The sequence below is a fragment of the Alosa sapidissima genome, chromosome 16 (assembly GCF_018492685.1).
Source record: "Alosa sapidissima isolate fAloSap1 chromosome 16, fAloSap1.pri, whole genome shotgun sequence".
NCBI lineage: Eukaryota > Metazoa > Chordata > Actinopteri > Clupeiformes > Clupeidae > Alosa > Alosa sapidissima.
In genome coordinates, this window is record NC_055972.1 from 27958033 (window position 1) to 27978434 (window position 20402).

Consider the following 20402-nt stretch of genomic DNA (forward strand, 5'->3'; position numbering starts at 1 on the left):
CTCTGTGTTGACACACATCTGTCCCTCGTCGCCCTCCACCGTCTCAATGTTCCTCATCTCCTCCATGTAGCACACGTTGCTGCCCGTGCCTGAAACAGTGCAGAGGATAGGAAGACTGACTGACAAGACAAGGCCTCAATGTCTCAAGAGAGACCTCATAATTGGGTCTCTCTTTAAGTGTGAATTAAGTACTAGAAAATAATTACAGTATGCTTAAATAGCACAGTGGAATCATTTACAAGTTCTTTCGTAAGATGAAATCAAGAGCATACATTACATAACTAGTTTGCAACAGTGTCTAACTAACATATATAAAACTGTGTCTAACTAAAAGCTATAAAACAGTCTAAGCAAGAAAATTTATTTGATCAGAACACTGTAATTGTGGCATCTGAGTTTCAACTGTTGAATGACCTACCAGCGATGAGTCCAATCTCACATTTGGGATCCTCGTACGCACAGGTCATCATTGTGCCAACAGTGTCATTCACAACAGCGACAATGTCAAGATCAAATTCCTAGAGACATTATGAAATGTGGTGACTATAAAAATAACAATGTAAAACCATCACATTATTTTTCCATCATATTAATCCAATATTGACAGAGATAATCTCTCCAAAATCACTATGCACTAAAATAAACTGTCCACAGGAAAAAGATGCTTGGTTGTTATCATATCATATTTGATGCTACAGACTCACATTTCTTCTTTTGATGGCTTCTCTCAACATGTCGACTACATCATTTCCTTCGCAGTCTGTGGCTTTGAAGCCTTTCGTCCAGCTGACTAACGTCCCCTGGGAGAGTTAACACAATTGAGAAAAAATTAGAGAAAACAAACCCGTTCATTTGAGATCCTCTGTTCTTGACAGAGACCGTTTCGTTGAGCAATCAAAAACCTTCACCTGTCTTTTTAATGCACACATACAGATCAACAGAGATGGCAAAAGTACTCACTTTCCATACTCAAGTAGAAGTACAAATACTTGTGTTAAAAAATACTCTGGTACAAGTACTGGTTTAACTTCTTTACTCAAGTAAAAGTAACAAAGTACAGGCTTGGAAATTTACTTAAAGTATAAAAGTAGTCTTGTGAATGACAACCATTTTTTATGCAACAGCACCTGGACCACACAAATGTTACCAGAGTGCAAGAGTGCCTGTCTCTCTTTTTAAATCTTCCCATAACCTGTTTGGCCATTTATTGGCTTTCTCCTCCAACATTGCACTCCCTACTTCAGAGGGCAGTGTGTTCTTTTGGCCTACCATCAAATGCTGGACATCTTTAGAAAGCTAAGATCCTGTAGTTTCTTAGGAAGCACTGGCACAGAGTTACAGAGCCTAGAATATTGTTTTTTTCTTTCTGCGAGATAACAAGCATCTCTGAACTGACTACATTTCAGCCCTCTAGGTCACTTGATATGATTTTAGAAACACAATTGAGCCCTAACACCAGGTCTTGCGAAGCTGTGTGCAAAAGTAGATCAATATAAAATGAAAAATCTGTATTTTAGACCATTATTTGCCAAGATATGCTCATATGCTGCGTTTTGTAATGCCTTATGGAAACTCCTCATAGGACTTTTGGTTGCCCAAAATGCATACTGACAATAAAAGTCTGCATTTCTGAGGTTTCTTGTAGACTATTTGGATTGTGTGTCAGGTTCTGATATAGAATGACTACACAAAATGGAAAAATTACACAAAAGGCTCTATTTTTGCATTTTCTTTGTTGGCTTCATGTGTGTGTATAAGATGGACTATACATCTGCACAACTAATATTGGATAAAACAACATGAATTTTTAATTCCTATGGATTTCTGTGAATATTTCAAGACCAGGAATGTAGTGGTAAAATAAGAGGTGGGTAAACTATGAATTCTGTGATCACAGTAAGGTATCAGATTTTTAGAAAAGGCATTCAGAACATGTTTGATGATGTGCGGTTATTGTCAAATGTTTATAACAATACAAGTGGCATTAAGTGGTTCATATAGTGTTGATGAGTGTACATATTGTTATTGTGGATAATACAGTGTGATTTTTAAATGCTAACAGTTGTAATTGGTGAATAAACTCTTTTGAGAGGTGGATAAACTCTAATAAGAGGTGGAGAAACTATTTCTGAAATTTCAGTGGTGGGTAAACTGCGTTTAGTCTGCTTGCGTTTAGCGGCCTCCACTAGCCTACTGTACATCTGTTCAAGACCCAAGGCTGCATCTAGCCTACTTATTGCTAAGGATATAGGCTACACTGCAGCTAGAAGTTAGGGAAGCACCAAAGGCGAGGAGAGGAGGAGGGCATTAGGCTATTGACTAAATTTAATTGAATTGAGACATACTACTACGTCCTAACGTTAACGTTACTGCCATTAAGCTGCAATGATTTGCCGCGAATGAATGCCGCCCAAATCAAGTCATCTTATAGTGGTGCGTCAAGTGGCCTATATTCCGACCCGCTATTGATGTAGTGAAAAATAATAATGGTAGGCTGAAATTATTTGAAACTAAAGTAACAAGCCAGTTTTGTAAAATGTAAGGAGTAGAAAGTACCGATATTTGTGTTAAAATGTAAGGAGTAAAAGTAAAAAGTCGCCTCAAAAATAAATAGTGAAGTAAAGTAAAAATATCTGAAAAATCTACTTAAGTACAGTAACGATGTATTTGTACTTCGTTACTTCCCATCTCTGCAGATCAACTTGGCAAAGTAGCTGGAATTGTATTCTTCATTTTGTAAATCGCTTTGGATAAAGGCGTCTACTAAATTAATCAATGCAAATGTAATAATCCCAATAGACAAATTAGCTGAATTAATAAAGATAAAGTGTGGAGACATTTATGTTTGTTTGTTTATGTTTATGGTATTTGGCAGACGTGTACCTTGTCGATGCCAGCCTGTTGACAGGGGAATGAGAAGGTGAAGCCCAGGGGGAGACGCGTGTTCTTCATGCCCATGTAGTCCAGGAAGTCAGAGATGCACTGAACGATGTGATCAAACAGCTGCAGGACAGAAACCCAAGAGAGCTTGATAGTTAGCTAAACTCCTCAAATAGCCTAGGGGTTATGTCTTCAATACAGATATGTATGCATCTGTCAGCAGTTAGGATTGGTGTAATTCACATTTTGCTTGAAAAGCCCAGTGAAATGCCCTCAATGCCCTCAGGCTGTTCTGTTGGTGATATACAGTATTTTGGCCCACAAATGTTGCTTTGTTGGTGATTTTGTTTTTGATGGCAAATAGGCTTGGTCACCGTAGGAAATTCCCTACCAATAGCACAATAAATTTAACACCTCTCCCCTGAAATCACAAATGTGTCCCTGAACTAAATGTGTGTTTTGTTTAAGGGTTTTGTTTAAGGGTAGAATACATGAGAAGAGGTAGTGCAATGACATCTTCAACTGATTCTAGCAATAGATGAGGTACTCTCAGTTCACCACTTGGACATTCCTCTCCAGGTCTCACCTCCTCTCCTGTGCCCTGCATGATCTCATGAGGAATGGCGTAGATCTTGTTGTACATGCGGACAGACTTGCGTATGCCAGTCCTGATCTTCACCACCAGGACCCGGAAGTTAGTTCCCCCCAGGTCCAGGGCCAGGTACTTTCCCGTCTCTGCAACACAAGGTGTTTGATTTTAAGCTACAAAGTTCCTGTTGCGAACCTTGTGAGATAAATGCGCGTGCCAAAGAAAATGTCCTGCTGAACACATTGCTTCAGAAATTGTTCTCCCTCTCTGAACAACAGTCAAATCAGGTCAAATGGTCAGATGATCTCCCATACCAGTACAGAGAAACTGTAGCCTACTTAATTTGTTTAAGTGCTATAGAGTGTGTGTTATAGTACTCTCTCAAACTGTTAAGGCACCCACTAACACAGACATGAGATAGACACAGTACTTATCAAAACCATCTTCACTTGATCCTGAATCAAAACTATGACAGCTACAAGTACTTCAATCTTAGGTTGAGAAATTGGAATCAGAGTCCAGCTTTTTGGGTGGTGGCAGGGTAGCGTGGTAGTGGTAGCGGGGACTAAGGAACTGGGCTGGCACACATTGTGAATTCAAGTAGCCTACCGGCTGCCACAGCTGTGCACTTGGGCATGGTACTTAACCCTGAGTTGCTCTGAGGAGACTGACCCTTGTAATAATTGACATGTGTAAGTCACTTAGTATTAAAAGCGTCAGTCAAAATGAATAGACGAATAAGTGAATTTGTCACCTGAGCCGTCGGGCGTGCGGCAGACGTAGGAGGGCAGCATTTTGACGGAGGCCGTGGCGTGCGAGTCCTTCTTCAGCCCCCGCTCCAGCTCCACCCTCATGCGGTCCCTCACCTGACGCAGCTGCTCCTGGTCCAGCCTGAAGAGGTCCAGCGTGTCGGCGACATGCTGCCGCTGCGACAGCAGGCGCTGGGCCACAGCCGTGACCATGGCGGCGCCCTTGCTGCTGCCACTCTCAGACAGCACAAAGCGCACGTGGCAGTCAGGCACGAGGCGCCGGACCACCTTATGAAGCCGTTTAGGAAACCTTAGGAGGCAGGAGAGAAACTTGTGTTACTGTACAACACTGTAACATCATTAACATCTATTGAAACTTAATTAAGTTTTCATTTTAACACATGGAATGACCTCTTAACATACAACACAAATTCAACTACAAGTCTACGAAAACACACAATATCATGACAACTGGAGTATGAGAAATCAGGTTACCTACTCACACAATAGATCAATAAATTGCAATAAATAAATAGACTGCAGCATTGATTTATTGATTTCTCCACACATCATGCACTGTCTGTGTGAACGTACTGTGGGTGCATCCTGTAGACAGTTCCGTCCATCCCCACTGTGGTCTTCAGAGTCTTGAGCTTGCGGTTCTCTCGGATGCGGGTGAGGATGGTGGCTAGCGCTGCGGCGCACAGGTTGGCCGACCTGAAGGACACGATGGTGCACACGTGCTGGACGGCGATGCAGTCGTCCGTGGAGGGCTGGAGCCCCAGTTCTGTCAGGATCTCCTTGGTGTTCTTCAGCCCATCTTTGTACCTGTAAAATGCAGCCACATCACTTTCACAACACACCTTATGTCACGTTAAACAGAGGAGTCACTAATATACATAACAAACATAGACTTGAATTCTGTAACTGAGTGAAATTAATTAAATTGCATAGAATTTAGACATTATTTGGCTGGTTTTACAGGGAAGGTGCTTGACACCACATACTGTATATGTCTGTGTACCTCAAAATATGTGATTGTGATTGTAGTATGACTATTACTATGTATAGACTATTACTATGACTAGACATATAGCAGCACAGTCATTCAGTCATTTCCTCAAATTGACGTTTTATATTTAATCTACACAACTTCAACACATCATTTTGACAATACTTTACTGTTAGCATAAAGCTGGCCTACGCTAGGACATTCTGTAATATGCTACAATTACAGTATGATATTGAAAATAGAGTTGAATTATCAAAATTCTAATGTAAATGGCCTTGAAATAAAGGCAACATTTCCACCAATGCCTTTTTTGCCAAAGGCTTTCAGCCTTACGAAACAAAGCGCTTACCCTGCTGTGAAACTAGATAGATAGATAGATAGATAGATAGATAGATAGATAGATGTGTACTTTATTCATCCCAAGGGAAATTTTAGGCATCCAACTCTCACATACATAAAAACACCCCCACTCCTGTGACCACTGACCATTACCATTTGAATATTCACTCACTGATGAGAGGTGACCCAGGATGGTTAAATGGCTAAAAAATCCTCTTACTGTTCAATCTGGCAGACGTGTTTTGTCTGGAATTTGCCTTTGGTGCGTAGAGCATCAGAGATGACTCCCCCAAACAGCAGGCCCTTCTTAGCCATCTTTAGCAGGATCAGGCGCACCAGCTCTCCCATGTACATGCCACTCACCATCTTCTCAAACCTGGACACACGCACATAGACATAGATATACTTCACTGCCACATACTATTAATGTTGGTGGTAATAGTCACAGAAAGAGGTAGAGCAATCCAGTAAAGGAGAAAACAAAAGAAAATCAAAACTTAAACGTGGTACTGTGCATGTGTTTAGATCTCCTTTCGGCACCCAGATTTGAAGAGGTGAAGCACATTTCACAGCAAATTCTTGGCCTCTTAGACTTGTGGTTTTGTGGGCCTTTAATGAATGCGTACAGACGTACAGTGTTCAGTCCACAGTCCAAGGCACACTTACAGCTGCTTTCCAGCGTTTGAAGATGCTGCGTCAATCTCGCGGTCAAAGTCGGTGATAAAGTCCTCCAGTGCACCATCGTCGCCGAACGCACCCCACTCTGTGTTGATGCACATCCGACCCTCGTCTCCCTCCACCAGGTCGATGTGTCTCAGCTCCTCCATGTAGCATGCATTGGTCCCAGTGCCTGGGCGGTAAGAGAACATTAAGAGAGACAATAAGACCCACAACAACAACAACAACAACAACAACAATGACAACATTAACTTGCATTTATATAGCGCTTTATCATGACACATGGATAAAATAATGCAAACTCACCAACTATGACACCAACTTCACAGCGCTGGTCGTCATATCCACAAGTCATCATGGTGCCCACTGTGTCATTGACCAGGGCCAGCACATCAACATCGATACCCTGCACATGCCAAAAGGTCAAATCAATATGTGTGTCGAAACAAGTTATAAGTAGAACACCAAGTTATAAATAGAACACCAAGTTATAAATAGAACTTCAAGTTATAAATAGAACTCTCTATGTCTATTTCAAACATTCTATTTGTGCACAGTCATTTAGCTACGTTTTGGTGCCAATTCTTCAGAGAGCAGACTAAAAAAAAGTCTTTACTATGCATATAATAAGGAAATATATAGATGGCTGACTTTTTACATAGTGTATTGACACTGAGCAGGAATCAGTAACAAAGTTGAAGACAAAATGGTTTCTTTACCCGGACTCGGTTGATGGCCTCCCTTAAAGACTGCACCACATTTGAGCCCTGCACTCCTCTCACTTTGAAGTGTTTTGACCATGACAGCAAAACACCCTGGAAATAACCACAACAGAGTCCAGCATAGGACATTCGCTACAAGGATCATGTAATATGGTATGCTATCAAGGCATCATGGCAACAACATAATCGCTAAGTAAGATCAGTCAAGGAAGGTTTCGCCAATAGACAGACTTGTCATCTATGGTAAACAAATATTTAGTAAGTGTAGATTTGAACTATACTGTACCTCGTCTAGCTTTGATTGAACACATGGAAATGAGAACGTAAAGCCAAGTGGTTTCTTCTTTTGATTGATGCCATTTTTCTGCATGAAGTCCTTCAGAGACTCAGCCACATGGTCGAACAGCTGAAATGTGGAATATGTCATGAAATACCCATAATCCTGTGCATTCATATGGTAAGACCTTTCTAAGTGATGTGGCTGTCACATCCTACTTCTTGATTGTGCCAACACTTCTTTACATCTATAACACTTCTTTACATCTATAGAAGGAAATAAATAAATTGAAGTGCGATAAACAGCCTGGGGGGGGGGGGGGGGGCTCTCACCTCTGTGCCTCTACCACTGAAGAGCTCCCCTGGGATAGGGTAGGTCTTGCTATCCATCTGAACCTTCCTCTTGCCGTTCTCAGACACCTTCACCTGAAGTACCTTAAACTTGGAGCCCCCTAGGTCCAGCGCCAAAAACTCACCCTTTTCTAAAGGAAACACATTAGCCAGACCAGCCCACACATCACCATACATGTAGAAGACACCTGGCACAGGGCACTGGGCAGTATCCATTCATCCATGGCGTGTGCAATCAATGGTGTGCAAATATATCTGTATAATGTCTCACAATAGCTGATTCAAAATACTCATATCTGTAAAAAAAAGCTACGGTAATATATTCATTAAGACATTTTAATCTGTGTTCTACTATTGAGGAAAACAATCTATTAACCAGGCTGAAGAATGGAGCAGGTGCTGTCACTAAGTCTCTCCCAACGATTATGTGACATCTCACCTGAGCCATCTGGGGTGGAGTGGACATGGGTCGGCAGCATCTTCACAGCAGCAGTGGCATTGCTCTCCCTGGACAGGCCTTTCTTCATCTCGGCACGGAAGCGCGTGGATATGTCCTTCAACTGCTCGTCCGAAAGGCGCATGGCGTACAGAAACCTGTCGACCTGCAGGAGAAATGACCATTCTGTCACCAGACGAGACTACTCAGATAATGTGAATCATACACGGACACGGAAACATCTGTAGAGCTTTTGAGGTTGTGCATGACATACCTCATGATATATCAACAGGTAACATTCTCAGCACATATAATGCAGATAAGATACAGTATAGTTTACAGCTAAGGGATTTTCAAAAGAGTTTATGTGAGCACATTTTTGAAGCACTTTTGAAGTAATACTCAGTGTTGTTGACGTCTGTTAAAGGAAGCTGTTATTCTTTGTCACCACAGTAGCAGGGTTGACGTTTGGAAAAGGAATTCTGGAAACAACTTTGGTTAATGTGCAATAACTGCAAAAATTCTGTTTAAATCTTTTGAATTAAAATAAAACAGCAACAGCCATTGTGTTTGTTTGATTTGAAGTTGCCTTTGTCTGAGCAGGTGATTCAGTTGGCTTGTTTGAGATTTGGTGCCTTTGGCCTTGTACTCAACTTCCTGTGACCAAACATCAAAGAAAGCAAAATAGTGTTTGTGTGTGTGAGAGAGAGAGAGAGAGAGAGAGAGAGAGAGAGAGAGAGAGAGTAATGCAAGTAATGGTCAAAGCCAACACAATGTAGACAACAACTCTCACTGGATATTATACAAACACAACTTTACTGACAAGGACACCACAGTAAAACTCAAGCCATTTACACTCAGCTCATCCCTTCATCCAACTGAACGGAAAGTGCATGAGTCTGTCTCTATGTGATTGTAGGCACAGAGGGCAAGGTCCCCTTTCTGGCGTTCCCCACTGTCCCAGCGGTTAATGATTTGTCAGGCAACAGTATGAAATGGATGGCCATTCATCACCAACCACCATCAGAGGGATTACACAAACGCAGACCGACAGTGAAGAATGTTTTTGTTCATGCGGGAGACTAACTTGAGATTCCACAAGAAAAGCACAAGGATATTTTTAAGTGTTGGAGGGATGTCCCAGATAAATGTGCTGAAATATTGGGCAAATCTGCCATGTATGATATCTACTGTCATGGATAAAAGATCTCTATAAAAATAGTATTTTAGTTTATGATTAAGTACTATGTCATTTACTTCATTGCTTCTTATTAACATGGCAAATTACATTCAGTGCATAGGTGTGTAAGAAACAACTGGGAATGAAGCTAGACACTTGACATGACAGAATATCCACATTCACCAAACCACCAGAGTTCAACTGAGACAAACAACTGATGGTTTCACAGACACAAAAAAAAAAGAGTTCAAATAACTTCACCTTTTGGATTTGGTCTTCCTGAAGCTTAGAGAAGTAAAACGAGACTAAGTGCACAGCCAACATCTTGACTCCTTAGATCAGGTCCGTTCAGTTCAGTTCTGTTTAAAAGTACTTTCAAGAGAATAAAAAAGCCTTTTCTTCAATTCAAAACAGTTGCATGTGTTCTTTGAGATTATGTCCCTCCTTGTGCACTTGAAACTTTTAGCTCTCCAGTTCTCAGTGTTTCAGTTAAGCTGCTGTGATCTTAAAGGGAGAATTTCCCTCTCTGGACTGTTTTTCTCGGTACTGAGGATTTAAGGTCCTGCCCTCCCTCCCTCTCTCCTTCAGCTCAATAATTAATGGCCCAGCCCCCCACCCCACCTTTCCTCAGACACCCACCCTTGGACCTCTCCTAGCAATGAGCCATTGGCTTAAGGCCAGTCAGAGGTCTTTCGTAAGCAAACGAACGATCAGTGTGGTGGCAAGATGAAAACTGAACCCTGCTGAGAAGAACAATGGTGCAAAAATAAACGGAGGTGAACATTTTATAAACACAGAACATATCTATTGTGTTCTGTGACTGCAGCATAAGCCATATCAGGAAAAAGGGGGAAGAAATCTCCTTATATTCAAACTTATATATTATAACTTATATTCAAAGTCAAGTCATGCTTCATAATCTGAACATTTAAGTGAAGATCATGAGAGAAGCTTTATACGGGACAGAAGCACATGGACTACCCATGTCTGGCAGTAGTGAAGTAGTGATTTGAACAGCTCTGGCCTCCATGGGTCCTTAAACTATGGCATTCTGGGTAACTGGTGTTCATTTAATAGAACACAGTCATTTAGCGATTGTATGCAATTTCAAGTCAATAACATTTTTTTTTTCACATTCTGGGGCCTGTACTACGAAGGGAGCTTAACCTACCCAGATGTAACCCAGGGTTACTTTGTTAAACCAGGGTTGACAAAACGTGGTTATCTTAAGTGGTGTTAATCGGTACTACGACGCTGATTATGAAGTTGATTTGTTGAGCCGGGGTTAGGGGTTAACCTGTGCGCGTTCACATAGAAGGGGCGGGTTGCAGCGCAAGTCACCACTTTCAATGATGACGTGATCACCTTATTTTACGGATGAGGAATGCACAAATATTATGACGGGTTATGAGGAATTAAAACCCACTCTACGACGTCTCAAATACGTCGGCAGTGAGCAATGCAAGGCTGTTGGCAACGTATTACAGATCGGGTAGCCTAAATGCCTAAAAGTAAAGTTTTATTCCTACATGTTCTTCAAATATGTGTTACGGAGGATTAGTAGTTTGCGGAATGTCTGAAATGAGTTGAAATAATTAAATAGCCTAATTTGAGTTCATAGAAAGGCCTACAGATGCAACACAATTCAGAAGTGGGCATATAGATTACAGTAATACGGATAATTGAATGTTTAAGTAGCCCCCATTGACTGATTTAGTCTATGCCTAATCCTGTGAACATTTCAGATGCAACACCATTGCCAAACGCGCATGGCAGCAGGTGAAAATTAAACACAAAAACATTATTCAGAATAGTAGGTTTATATAGTTATAGCTTTCATTAATATTTCTTAATTATGAAATCATGTAGGCCTAGCTTATAGCCTTCACTTGGCCTCTGTTTTACAGCTAACAAGAAACAGGTGTCTTCGAACACTATAGGAGGAAAGGCACCAGAGTGTTTTACAGTAGCAGAGGAGTTGGCCATCGCAAATAATAGTGGAAGGCCGATTATGGAGGGGGTTGAGGGAGGCATTCGGTCGAATTCTGGTGCTGTGGAAATGTGTAGCCTTTATGTGCAGGGTACAGTAATATGACATTCAATTCAACAAGTTTGTTAAAATGGTGATTTTTATTTATTAGGCCTACTGTAGGCTATGTCCGATTTATTTTAGGCTATTCTTGCTCAGATGTTCAGCATACTGTAGGCCTATGTCCGATTTATTTTCGGACATACAGTATTCTTGCATCACCGATTGAATACGTGAATGTCCACGTACAGGCATTGCTATGAGACGTCTTCCTAGATCATCTGACAAAGATAACGAATTCCCTCGGCAGACAATCTATATCTTCATAGAGAATATCGTCCGGGTAGGCTATATATATTTTCTGGCGGTCTCTAAAACCCCTCGCCCTGCGAAGAGAGTCCCTCACGATTTGCGCTCCAATGTCGTATGGATCATCTAGGTACGCCGCCACGTCTCGGGAGAAATTGTTAGTAGAGGGGTGGTAGCCGACTTATAAAGGGTGTGGTTAACGGAAACCTCGGGTTAACCAAGAACATAACCTGGTCGGAGCAGGTTTGAGATGCAGCGTAAATTGCCATGGCAGCATACCTCGGTTAAAACCTATCCACCTTTCGTAGTACGGGTTAATCGGGAAGTTACGCCACACGTGATCAAGTTACTCTCGAAGTTACCCAGATAAGCCAGAAACCCCGCTTCGTAGTACAGGCCCCAGCAATCATCTCCTTACGACCGCTGGAAACAAACAAAGTGGGGGCACCCCGTCCCCCCCAAAAAAACAAAACCCTGTGTGGAATTTCTCTGGGAATACTGAAGGTAGGGGTGAGCTTCGTTTGGTCCGTGGCTAAAATCTAAAATGTACGTCGTTTTGGCCAAAAGCCTTTGCTAATACATTTAAATATAAACATAAACACAAACAAATTCAACTTCCTATGCCATCGTGATAGTGACCTGAATAGAAAACTAGAAAAGCAATCTGAATCCAGCCATAAAAAAAAAAACACCGATTAAAAAAAACTAGTGTACTCTGGGCTGGCCTCATAAACCTGAAATGAAACCATAAAGGATGCCATCAATAGGTTTACTATTTTATTACACAGCGTCAATGCATAATTTATCAGTTAGCCCAGTTAACAAAAAGGATATTTAATTGTATAAAACTATGAATGGTGTTTGGTGGCACCGGCGTGCCTTTGATCACATTCACCAATAAGAAAAACTACCCAAAGGTCTATTTCTTTTGAGACGGGTGTCCTCTTCTTGTGGACGTGTCCCTTGATGTCCATCCTCACAGCTGATGTGGGTCACATAAGCGCTTGTTGCCACTTAAGAGAAAGAGACTTAACAGAAAATAGTACCTTCTACTGTGTGGAGATGACTTTAAACAGGACCAAGCAGGGGAACTATCCTTTCCGTGTGCAGAATCTATGAAACACTGGGACCTCAGTGATTCTCTTTATCATGATCACATGCTCATTTATGTTGTTTCCAGCCTTCACCATAGCCCCTAAGATGTGAAAAAAAACATCTGAGGAAGGCATGAAACATACAGACACACATTCACACATATGCACACAGTGTTCAGTTGGAGCATCACAGTCTGCTTTGACGGAGGTCACTTCTTTTTCTTCTTATTCTTCCCTTTGATTTTGTCATTTCCTGTGGAAGCCTTCCCAGAGCCGCCATCTTGGCTCAATCTCTTAGCCCACTCTCTCTGCAGCTGCTCTAAAAGCTTTGGCGTGAGCAGTCCATCCTGAACCAGCCTGGAGCCCAGAGGGCTGTCCACTCTCCCGGGCCCAGACGGGCTTCTGTGGTTCAGGGCCTTGGTCCCTCGGCCTCTGGGGCCCGCCGTATCATTTTGGGAGGTCTGGGTAGCGTTTGGTCCGGTGGCGGCGGTCACTCCCGGTGCGCCCTGGGACTCAGAGGCCCGGATAAGGCGGGTGATACTGCGGACGCCCTGCTGGATGATGGTGTCCAGCTCCTTCTGCACCTCGCGCACCTGGTTGGCATCAGGGAACATGTCCATGAAGCGATAGCTGCCAAAAGAAATGAAGAGGAACATCTCTTACAAATGGGGGTACAAAATCTTCCTGTTCAATTGACAGCATGACTACTGCTCATTTCAGCAATGATTAACAGTCATAATATGGTCATAACCTTTTTTGTCAAATGCTTATTTAAAATGTTTTGCAAATCACTTTAGACAAAAGTCTGTCAAATAAAAATAAAATAAACCATACTTCAACTCTATAGCTGTGTTCAAAATCGTCATGATTTCAATATACAGCTCTGGAAAAAATTGAGACCACTGCACATTTTTCTGATGCCATCCTACGGTTGCTGAGTGACATTCGAATGAGTTGACGGTCATATTCAAATTTGCAGTGGTCTCTTAATCTTGAATATGACCGTCAACTCATTCGAATGTCACCTCAGCAAACGTAGGAAGACATCAGAAAAATGTGCAGTGGTCTTAACTTTTTCCAGAGTTGTATAGTGCACTCTGTAGTAAACAACCTCTACAGTTATTCACTTTAAACTGCACAACATAGTAAAAATATTAATAAATAATAAAATATTTAAAACACAGTGTATGTATCAAAAAGCGCTCCCGCGTTGGCATGAGAGCCCACCTGAGCCACAGGTAAAGGTCCAGGACGTCATGCACAGCCTCCAAGTGCACCAGGTCCTTGATGTTTTTGGGCGGGACCAGAGGCCAGCTGACATGGCGACACACCCAACCAAAGGTCAGTGGCTCGTCCCGACTGAACTGTCTGGCGAACTGGAAGACAGCGAGAGATAGAGAGAGACCCAGACACATAATAGGGGTCCTCAGTGAACCAAAGTCCTCATAAACCATATCTGATGCGTTGCTCAACAGGAAATGACAAAGGTAATACAGATAGAGCCAGGAAGTGTCGTATAAAACCATAAAGAGACATGGTAATGGCTTCTTAAGAAAATTATAACATATATGTGCAATGAGTAATGTCTGTACAAAGTCACTGGTGAGAGTGGTGGTGTGTGTGTGTGTGTGTGTGTGGGGGGGGGGGTTACATTGGTCCGCAATACCCTTATTAGCAAATAGGCTTATTATTTTTTCATTATCTGATTCAGTCAATATCGACATTTAAGTAAATATTCCCAGCAGAGCAGAGATAAGCCTGAGAAAGTAAATATAATAGTCAGGACCACTGGCTCTGTATGATGGCACAGACAGACACCTCAGAAGGACACTGTGGGCTAGAGTTATGGCTTGCTGGAAATACAACTCAACTGAACATCACATGAGGGGGTGATGGTGGTTGTGATGTTGGAAGTGGCCACAGACTGCAATATGCTTATAACAAAATGGTCAAAGAGGTGCCTCTGATGATGATCTCCAGATAATAACAATAAAAACAGGAGAACCAATGAGATGAATTGCTGCCCTTAACACTCCCTCTGTGACGAGAGTCATTAGCAAAGATTCTAGCTCCGCTCTAGAATCTTTGGTCATTAGTTGGCGTCTCTGGTGTGGTGGGGGGCGTATGTACCTTGAGGAAGGAGGTGCAGACGAATGGCTGTTTCCTGTTGATGGGGGCAGTGCAGAACACGTAGCGCGAGCGCAAGTTTAACGGAATGTGCTGAATCATGTCAGCCAGGAACTTGAAGTCATCAATGTTGCAGACAAAATATAGTCCATCTACTTGTGACAGGCTGACAAATATATCCTAGAAAAAAGTTGGAAAAAAGACTAATCACTGAGTACATAAACAGATCGTGTTTCCGATAAGAAATCACTGAGAGATGTCATGAATTGCCTTGAAAATAGCATTCATCTGTGTGAGAAGCAGGGAATATTAAGTGTTGCTTTACAATGGAAGTGTTTCAGACAGCTTGAGTGACCTACAATCAGATTGGAGAGAGTAGCATCCGGGAGGTGATACGCAAACATCTCAATCTGCTCTGCTGTGGGATGCAAACCTGCCGTCTGCATATTCGTAAAAGCAGAAGAAAAAATTTTTTTTTTTAAAAAAAAGCTTCATAAGACACCTTTAAGAATTCTCTGCAAGAGTTCACTACAAACCTGCCCTGGCGCTCTACAATACTGACAATTGGTTCTAAACAATTCACAGTTAATATACTAGTTATACACTAAGTCCATATAAAATTGCAACCAATTGCAACCCATCACGCACTCAATCGCGCACACCCACCCACACACACACACCTCTATAGGTTCAACAGTCTGGCCCAGTATTTCCTTGAGGATGGGCAAGTCGTCGCGGTACATGGTGGTGACCTCGCCCTCGTTGTAGACGGAACTGAAGCGTCCGGCGCGTCCTGCGATCTGCAGCGCCTGCGAGGTGGAGATGGTGTCCATCTCCTTCTCCCCCTTCTCGTTGGTGGTGGGCTTCACCAGAGAGTTGAAGATGATGCGCTTAATGCTCCTGAGGAGGACACACAGGAGAGATCCACAGACAGGATGAGAATCGTGCATTGTTATGACACCATCTATCCCTACCCAATTAGCATCATCATTGATCGTGATTTCACCCGCCATGCACGCCCCCATTGTTGACTCCATGGTTACGGACATACAGTATGCACACCAGTCAGAGCGCTAATCACAAAAGTGTACTTTGTGAGGAAATGGCTGGAAAAAAATGAAAGTGGCATACATACAGATTTAATCCCATGCCTATAGCATCTGTAGCAACAAGGATTTTGCAGGGGTCATCTGGGTCATTGAACTTCTTGGCTTGGGATAACTTTGTGCCTGTCGAACAGAAATGTATTATAGACAGTGTCCTATTTCTGCTAAGGGATTTCTGAAAGAAAAAGAGTTATAGTTCAAATCTAAAATAAAAATAAAAATCTAAAAGGTTTGGGTTTATGAGAGCTACAACACTGCTGTTTATAATGCATTTTGATTATATTACTTTATCTATTTATTTCCTGTTGCTGCTTCACAGACTTGTCAATGGAGGCCTGTTACCACAATAAACCCTACCGTGGAGCCTCATTTTTGAACTGCACACTTGTAAGGATGCTAGTGTACCGGTATATGGATGTGTGTGAGACATAGACAGGCCCTGATGCAAAAGCTGGGCAAAGTGCAAAGTCTGTCTATGAGCAAAGTGAACTAACAGAATCATGTGGCGTGAGACAGCTTTCGGCTGCCCCCACCGCTGTTTGTGCTTAGGATCTTTATCATGGTTTTAAATTGGCAAATAGATTTTACATAGTTATTAAGCAGGCTTTAGACTTTGCACTTTGCCCAGCATTTAAATTAGGGCTCACTGTGTGTGTTGGTGTGGCAGCAAGTTACTCACCGGGAGGTAGGCTGCCATAGATAACAGCACACTCCTGGCCCCTGAGCTCAATCTGTCTGCTGATGGAGTAGATGTCATTTTTACTGAAGCACACGATGCAGTCTCCAGGCCTCAGGTTGTCCAGCGACTCCACTGCTTGGTCCAGAATGGAAAACGGCGTCAGTCTTTTGTAGTTATGAACCTAGACAATGGACAAAGAGGTTGTGTCAAGAACATGCTTTCTTGGCATAGTGTTCTGTAAAGAGTGTTAAAATATCAATTGTTAACATTTCTAAATAAATGAATACAATTGAGACTGAACTGAAATGAGATGTCGCTTACTTGTGGAAATTCATTTCTAAGCTAAAAACTAATCTTTTGCTATTGCCAGTAAATTACACTTTGTATTTTGTCATTAAAAATGAGACTGGTCAGATTTCCTAGACTTACCTCCACCTCTTCACCTGTGGTGTACATCAGCTCTTTGATGAAGTTGATGGCTGCAGTTTCTCCACAAACATGGATCTCTTCAGCACACAATCCTGCTCAGACCAACAATAAAAAGTAAAACTAATTCCACACTCAATGATTCTATGGTGGACTTCGGTGTCATAAAGATAAAACGTTAATTATAAGGTCATGTAGGCTCAGTTCAAACAGTAATTGCTGCAACTGCACTAATTTGGTTTAGAGGTCCAAAATGTCTTCCTCAATTAAATATTTCAGGGAATGACAGAAACAGCAGGTAAGACTGACCCAAAAGGGCTCTGGTCCATGCCCATCCTCGAGACGGATCTTTGATCATCTGAATCTCATCAATCACGGCCACCTCATCTACATAGTGGACAGACAAAAAACATTGTTGTATATCAGACAAAAGAAGCTGCAAGGCAGCATTGATCCCACTGAACACAAACCACTGGGTAATCAAGTTGAATTTACCGGTTTAAAGTTTACTAAATAAATCAATGTCTTTAAAGTCGTTCATCTCCAATGTACCACATAAGGATTGATTTTATGAACTGAATACTGAAAGGCATGGGAACTCACAGGGAGTATTGACGCTGCACATTTCGATGGTACAGGCCACATGACCGGCCTGTCTCCCGTCTGGGTCTACAAAGGCCCGCTCCTCTCCAGTCACCAGGTCACAAGGCACACCCTGCAGGGAAGCAAAACGTTGACTTACTCTGAATTCTCTCTCTCTATCTATCTATCTATCTATCTATCTATCTATCTATCTATCTATCTATATATATATATATATATATACACACATTAAGTAGAAATGCACTAGTTGATGTTTTTAATTGATCATAGATGACCCCACTTCAAACGATGTCTTTACATACACATCAGTGTCTGTTTTAAAACAGATGCTTTGTTGCTGAGAGAGGCATGCGCTTCATCAAGAGCAATACAATTCAATGATTAAAACTTACAGCATTATTGGTCTTTTCAGAGATTTCATGAGCGAGTAGTTTTAATGGTCCACAGTAGACACCAGATTTGGCTGCTAGGTATCTCTGGATGGCATGATAGGTTTTCCCACTGTTTGTTGGGCCAGCATGAAAGATGACTTTTCTGTCAATTGTTCTTGCTTCAGGATACCTGTAGGAATACAGATGAATATAGAAGGTGACATACTGCAGAAACAATAATTTCTAATTGTATATGCAGACTCCAAAGCAATGAACAAATTCACACATTGGTACCAAAACTCAAAGCAACAGACAGCTCACATGTAACTGTTTTGAGTATGAACTTCCCACTTAAAAATGTGTCCTTGATACATACCAGTTGGCTGGAACACGCAAGTCACTGATCTTGCGCAAGTCATCCATGCAGTCCAACATGGGAAATATTTGTTTAGCATGTCTGATGAAGTATGGGTATATATCATCTACATGTCCTAGAAAACATCAGTGGAAAATGATGCTCATTAAGAAAGTCTGTCCATACGGAATCTTCATTTTCAAAATCACCATCTACCTTGTATTATATTTAGCAAGTGTATTAGGTGCAAAATAAAATACCAATATTTTAAGAAATTATGTGAAAGATTCAGTCAGTGGGATTTCTTGTGGTTGCGGAAGAATTGGAACCCTCAGCCAAAACACAACAGCTCTAATCTGATCTGAGCATTACAGTTAATATACCCTGGCATAAGAATGCCTGTCTGTTCATGTAAGAAAACACACCTGTTGCTGAGTTCACTGATATGAGTACTGCAAAGTAACTGACATTCCAAACTTGACAGACACCTGACAGTGGACACTGTGACAGCACTAACCTGCTCCACAGCAGATGTCATGTAGAATGATGTGCAGATCTGCAGTAATCGCGGTCATTTCCAAGACGTACTTCCTGAAACTGACGAAAGCTTGGTGAAAGAGCCGAGCTGCAAAGAGAAGGATCATCAGTTCACAAAGACGCCGGCGAGCCAAAAACAGATGAAACAAAACCGAAACGGCATCATCAGTAGCGACGATTATGGCTCACTTTAACTTACCATCCAAACCCTGGTCTGCAGCAAGTTTCTGCATCTCTTTCTTTTTGTAGAATTTGTTTAGGACCTTCAAAAGTTCACCTGTCGATACAATTCCAGAGGCGGTGCGAATGTTTACAACCCATTTTAATTAGCAACCCGAACAGTATAACGTTACAAATTCTGAAATCTCAGCTCAGGATGGCCGAGAGAAAAAATGTAGGCAACAAGACCCACAATTTCAGTAAGACACACTCTAAACTGTTACTTGCATCTCCTTGTTTAATGTCTAAGAAGCAAGGATTAATGTTAACCTTACCTTTATCCAGTGGTTGAGTCAACTCAAGACCTATTGATCCATCCCCAACCGTTTCACCTTTTACAGTTATAGGCACAAATAACGAGGTATCTGGGGGGCGGGATGAACTATTCGATGATACACTCCGTCTCTGGGAATCTCCACATAATCCATTTTCTTGTACATATACAGGGTGAGTAGTCCAGAGTCTGTGAACAGTTGCTGATAGAGGGGCTGTAACGTTACGCACTCTGTGTTTGACAGGTATGCGAGAAAGAGCTAAAATACAAAGATTAAGCGACATCTTAAATGCACTTGATTGAAAAGAAGCAGTGATATGAGACTACACCGACCATTTGACATGTTTGGGAAAAGTCACTATCGTTGCTTTTAACCTTAGCTACACAACATTTCCACGCAAAGGACGGACGGTCAACATTACAGCAGGGAAACTCACTGAAACAACGTGTGTTAAAGGACCCCTGAGCTTGTAGGCGTTTGTAGCAGTGCCTGATATTTTTTTACTGTTTTTGTTGCGATTTCTAAACATATATAGCTCACAAAATAAACATGAGTGCATCTGAAAGTGATCAAAATATTACGCTTTTGTCCAGTTGATGTAGTTTCTGGAGTTTAGTGAAAAAACGTCAGAGTTTTAAACAGGGCATATATTTCGATGCTTACCAAAAATACATCATTGGGTTCTACCAGAGAATGGTTCTACCTTCTGCTTTAGCAAAACTACACTAGTTACACTAGTTTGGCCAACATTTACTGAAATGTGTGAATTACTGTAATTTCATAGTACTATATGTTAATCGCATGAGTAAACAATGTGCGTGGTCCAAAGTATTTGTTTATAAAAAAGCTTAACGTTTAGTTTACACTTTTGTGACACCCTGTTAGCTAGCCGACATTCTCTGACTCAACCTTTTACTGTCTATGGCTCACATGGCTCAAGGGGCTAACGTTATGGCTCCATCAAGTGGATGGCCAGGGGCCTGTACTACGAAGGGAGCTTAACCTACCCAGATGTAACCCAGGGTTACTTTGTTAAACCGGGGTTGACAAAACCTGGTTA

At 41.7% G+C, this 20402-nt stretch overlaps 2 protein-coding genes across 2 annotated transcripts in view; both read right to left on the reverse strand.

Annotated features, from left to right (window-relative positions):
- Nucleotides 1-9750, reverse strand: part of hkdc1 (hexokinase domain containing 1) — a 12274-nt gene extending 2524 nt beyond the window's left edge. The window contains exons 1-15 of the mRNA XM_042066761.1: nucleotides 9474-9750; nucleotides 8036-8198; nucleotides 7579-7727; nucleotides 7256-7375; nucleotides 6967-7062; nucleotides 6554-6653; nucleotides 6236-6419; nucleotides 5790-5945; nucleotides 4813-5046; nucleotides 4224-4528; nucleotides 3467-3615; nucleotides 2884-3003; nucleotides 705-800; nucleotides 419-518; nucleotides 1-89 (exon numbers count right to left, since the gene is read on the reverse strand). The exon at nucleotides 1-89 is cut by the window's left edge and continues 95 nt beyond it. Coding sequence (XP_041922695.1) covers nucleotides 1-89; nucleotides 419-518; nucleotides 705-800; nucleotides 2884-3003; nucleotides 3467-3615; nucleotides 4224-4528; nucleotides 4813-5046; nucleotides 5790-5945; nucleotides 6236-6419; nucleotides 6554-6653; nucleotides 6967-7062; nucleotides 7256-7375; nucleotides 7579-7727; nucleotides 8036-8198; nucleotides 9474-9536 — 2124 coding nt within the window. The 5' untranslated portion in view covers nucleotides 9537-9750. The remainder of the gene's footprint in view (nucleotides 90-418; nucleotides 519-704; nucleotides 801-2883; nucleotides 3004-3466; nucleotides 3616-4223; nucleotides 4529-4812; nucleotides 5047-5789; nucleotides 5946-6235; nucleotides 6420-6553; nucleotides 6654-6966; nucleotides 7063-7255; nucleotides 7376-7578; nucleotides 7728-8035; nucleotides 8199-9473) is intronic.
- Nucleotides 9751-12314: 2564 nt separating this feature from the next.
- On the reverse strand, nucleotides 12315-19796 carry supv3l1 (SUV3-like helicase). Its single transcript, XM_042066200.1, has 15 exons — nucleotides 19343-19796; nucleotides 19048-19125; nucleotides 18829-18936; nucleotides 18333-18447; nucleotides 17978-18146; nucleotides 17586-17697; nucleotides 17292-17369; nucleotides 16986-17077; nucleotides 16557-16737; nucleotides 15907-16000; nucleotides 15452-15671; nucleotides 15131-15211; nucleotides 14775-14951; nucleotides 13872-14020; nucleotides 12315-13274 (listed from the first exon to the last, which is right to left on the reverse strand). The coding sequence occupies exons 1-15, from the start codon at nucleotides 19623-19625 to the stop codon at nucleotides 12854-12856; spliced, it is 2358 nt and encodes a 785-aa protein (XP_041922134.1). The 5' UTR covers nucleotides 19626-19796; the 3' UTR covers nucleotides 12315-12853.
- Between the last annotated feature and the right edge of the window lie 606 nt (nucleotides 19797-20402).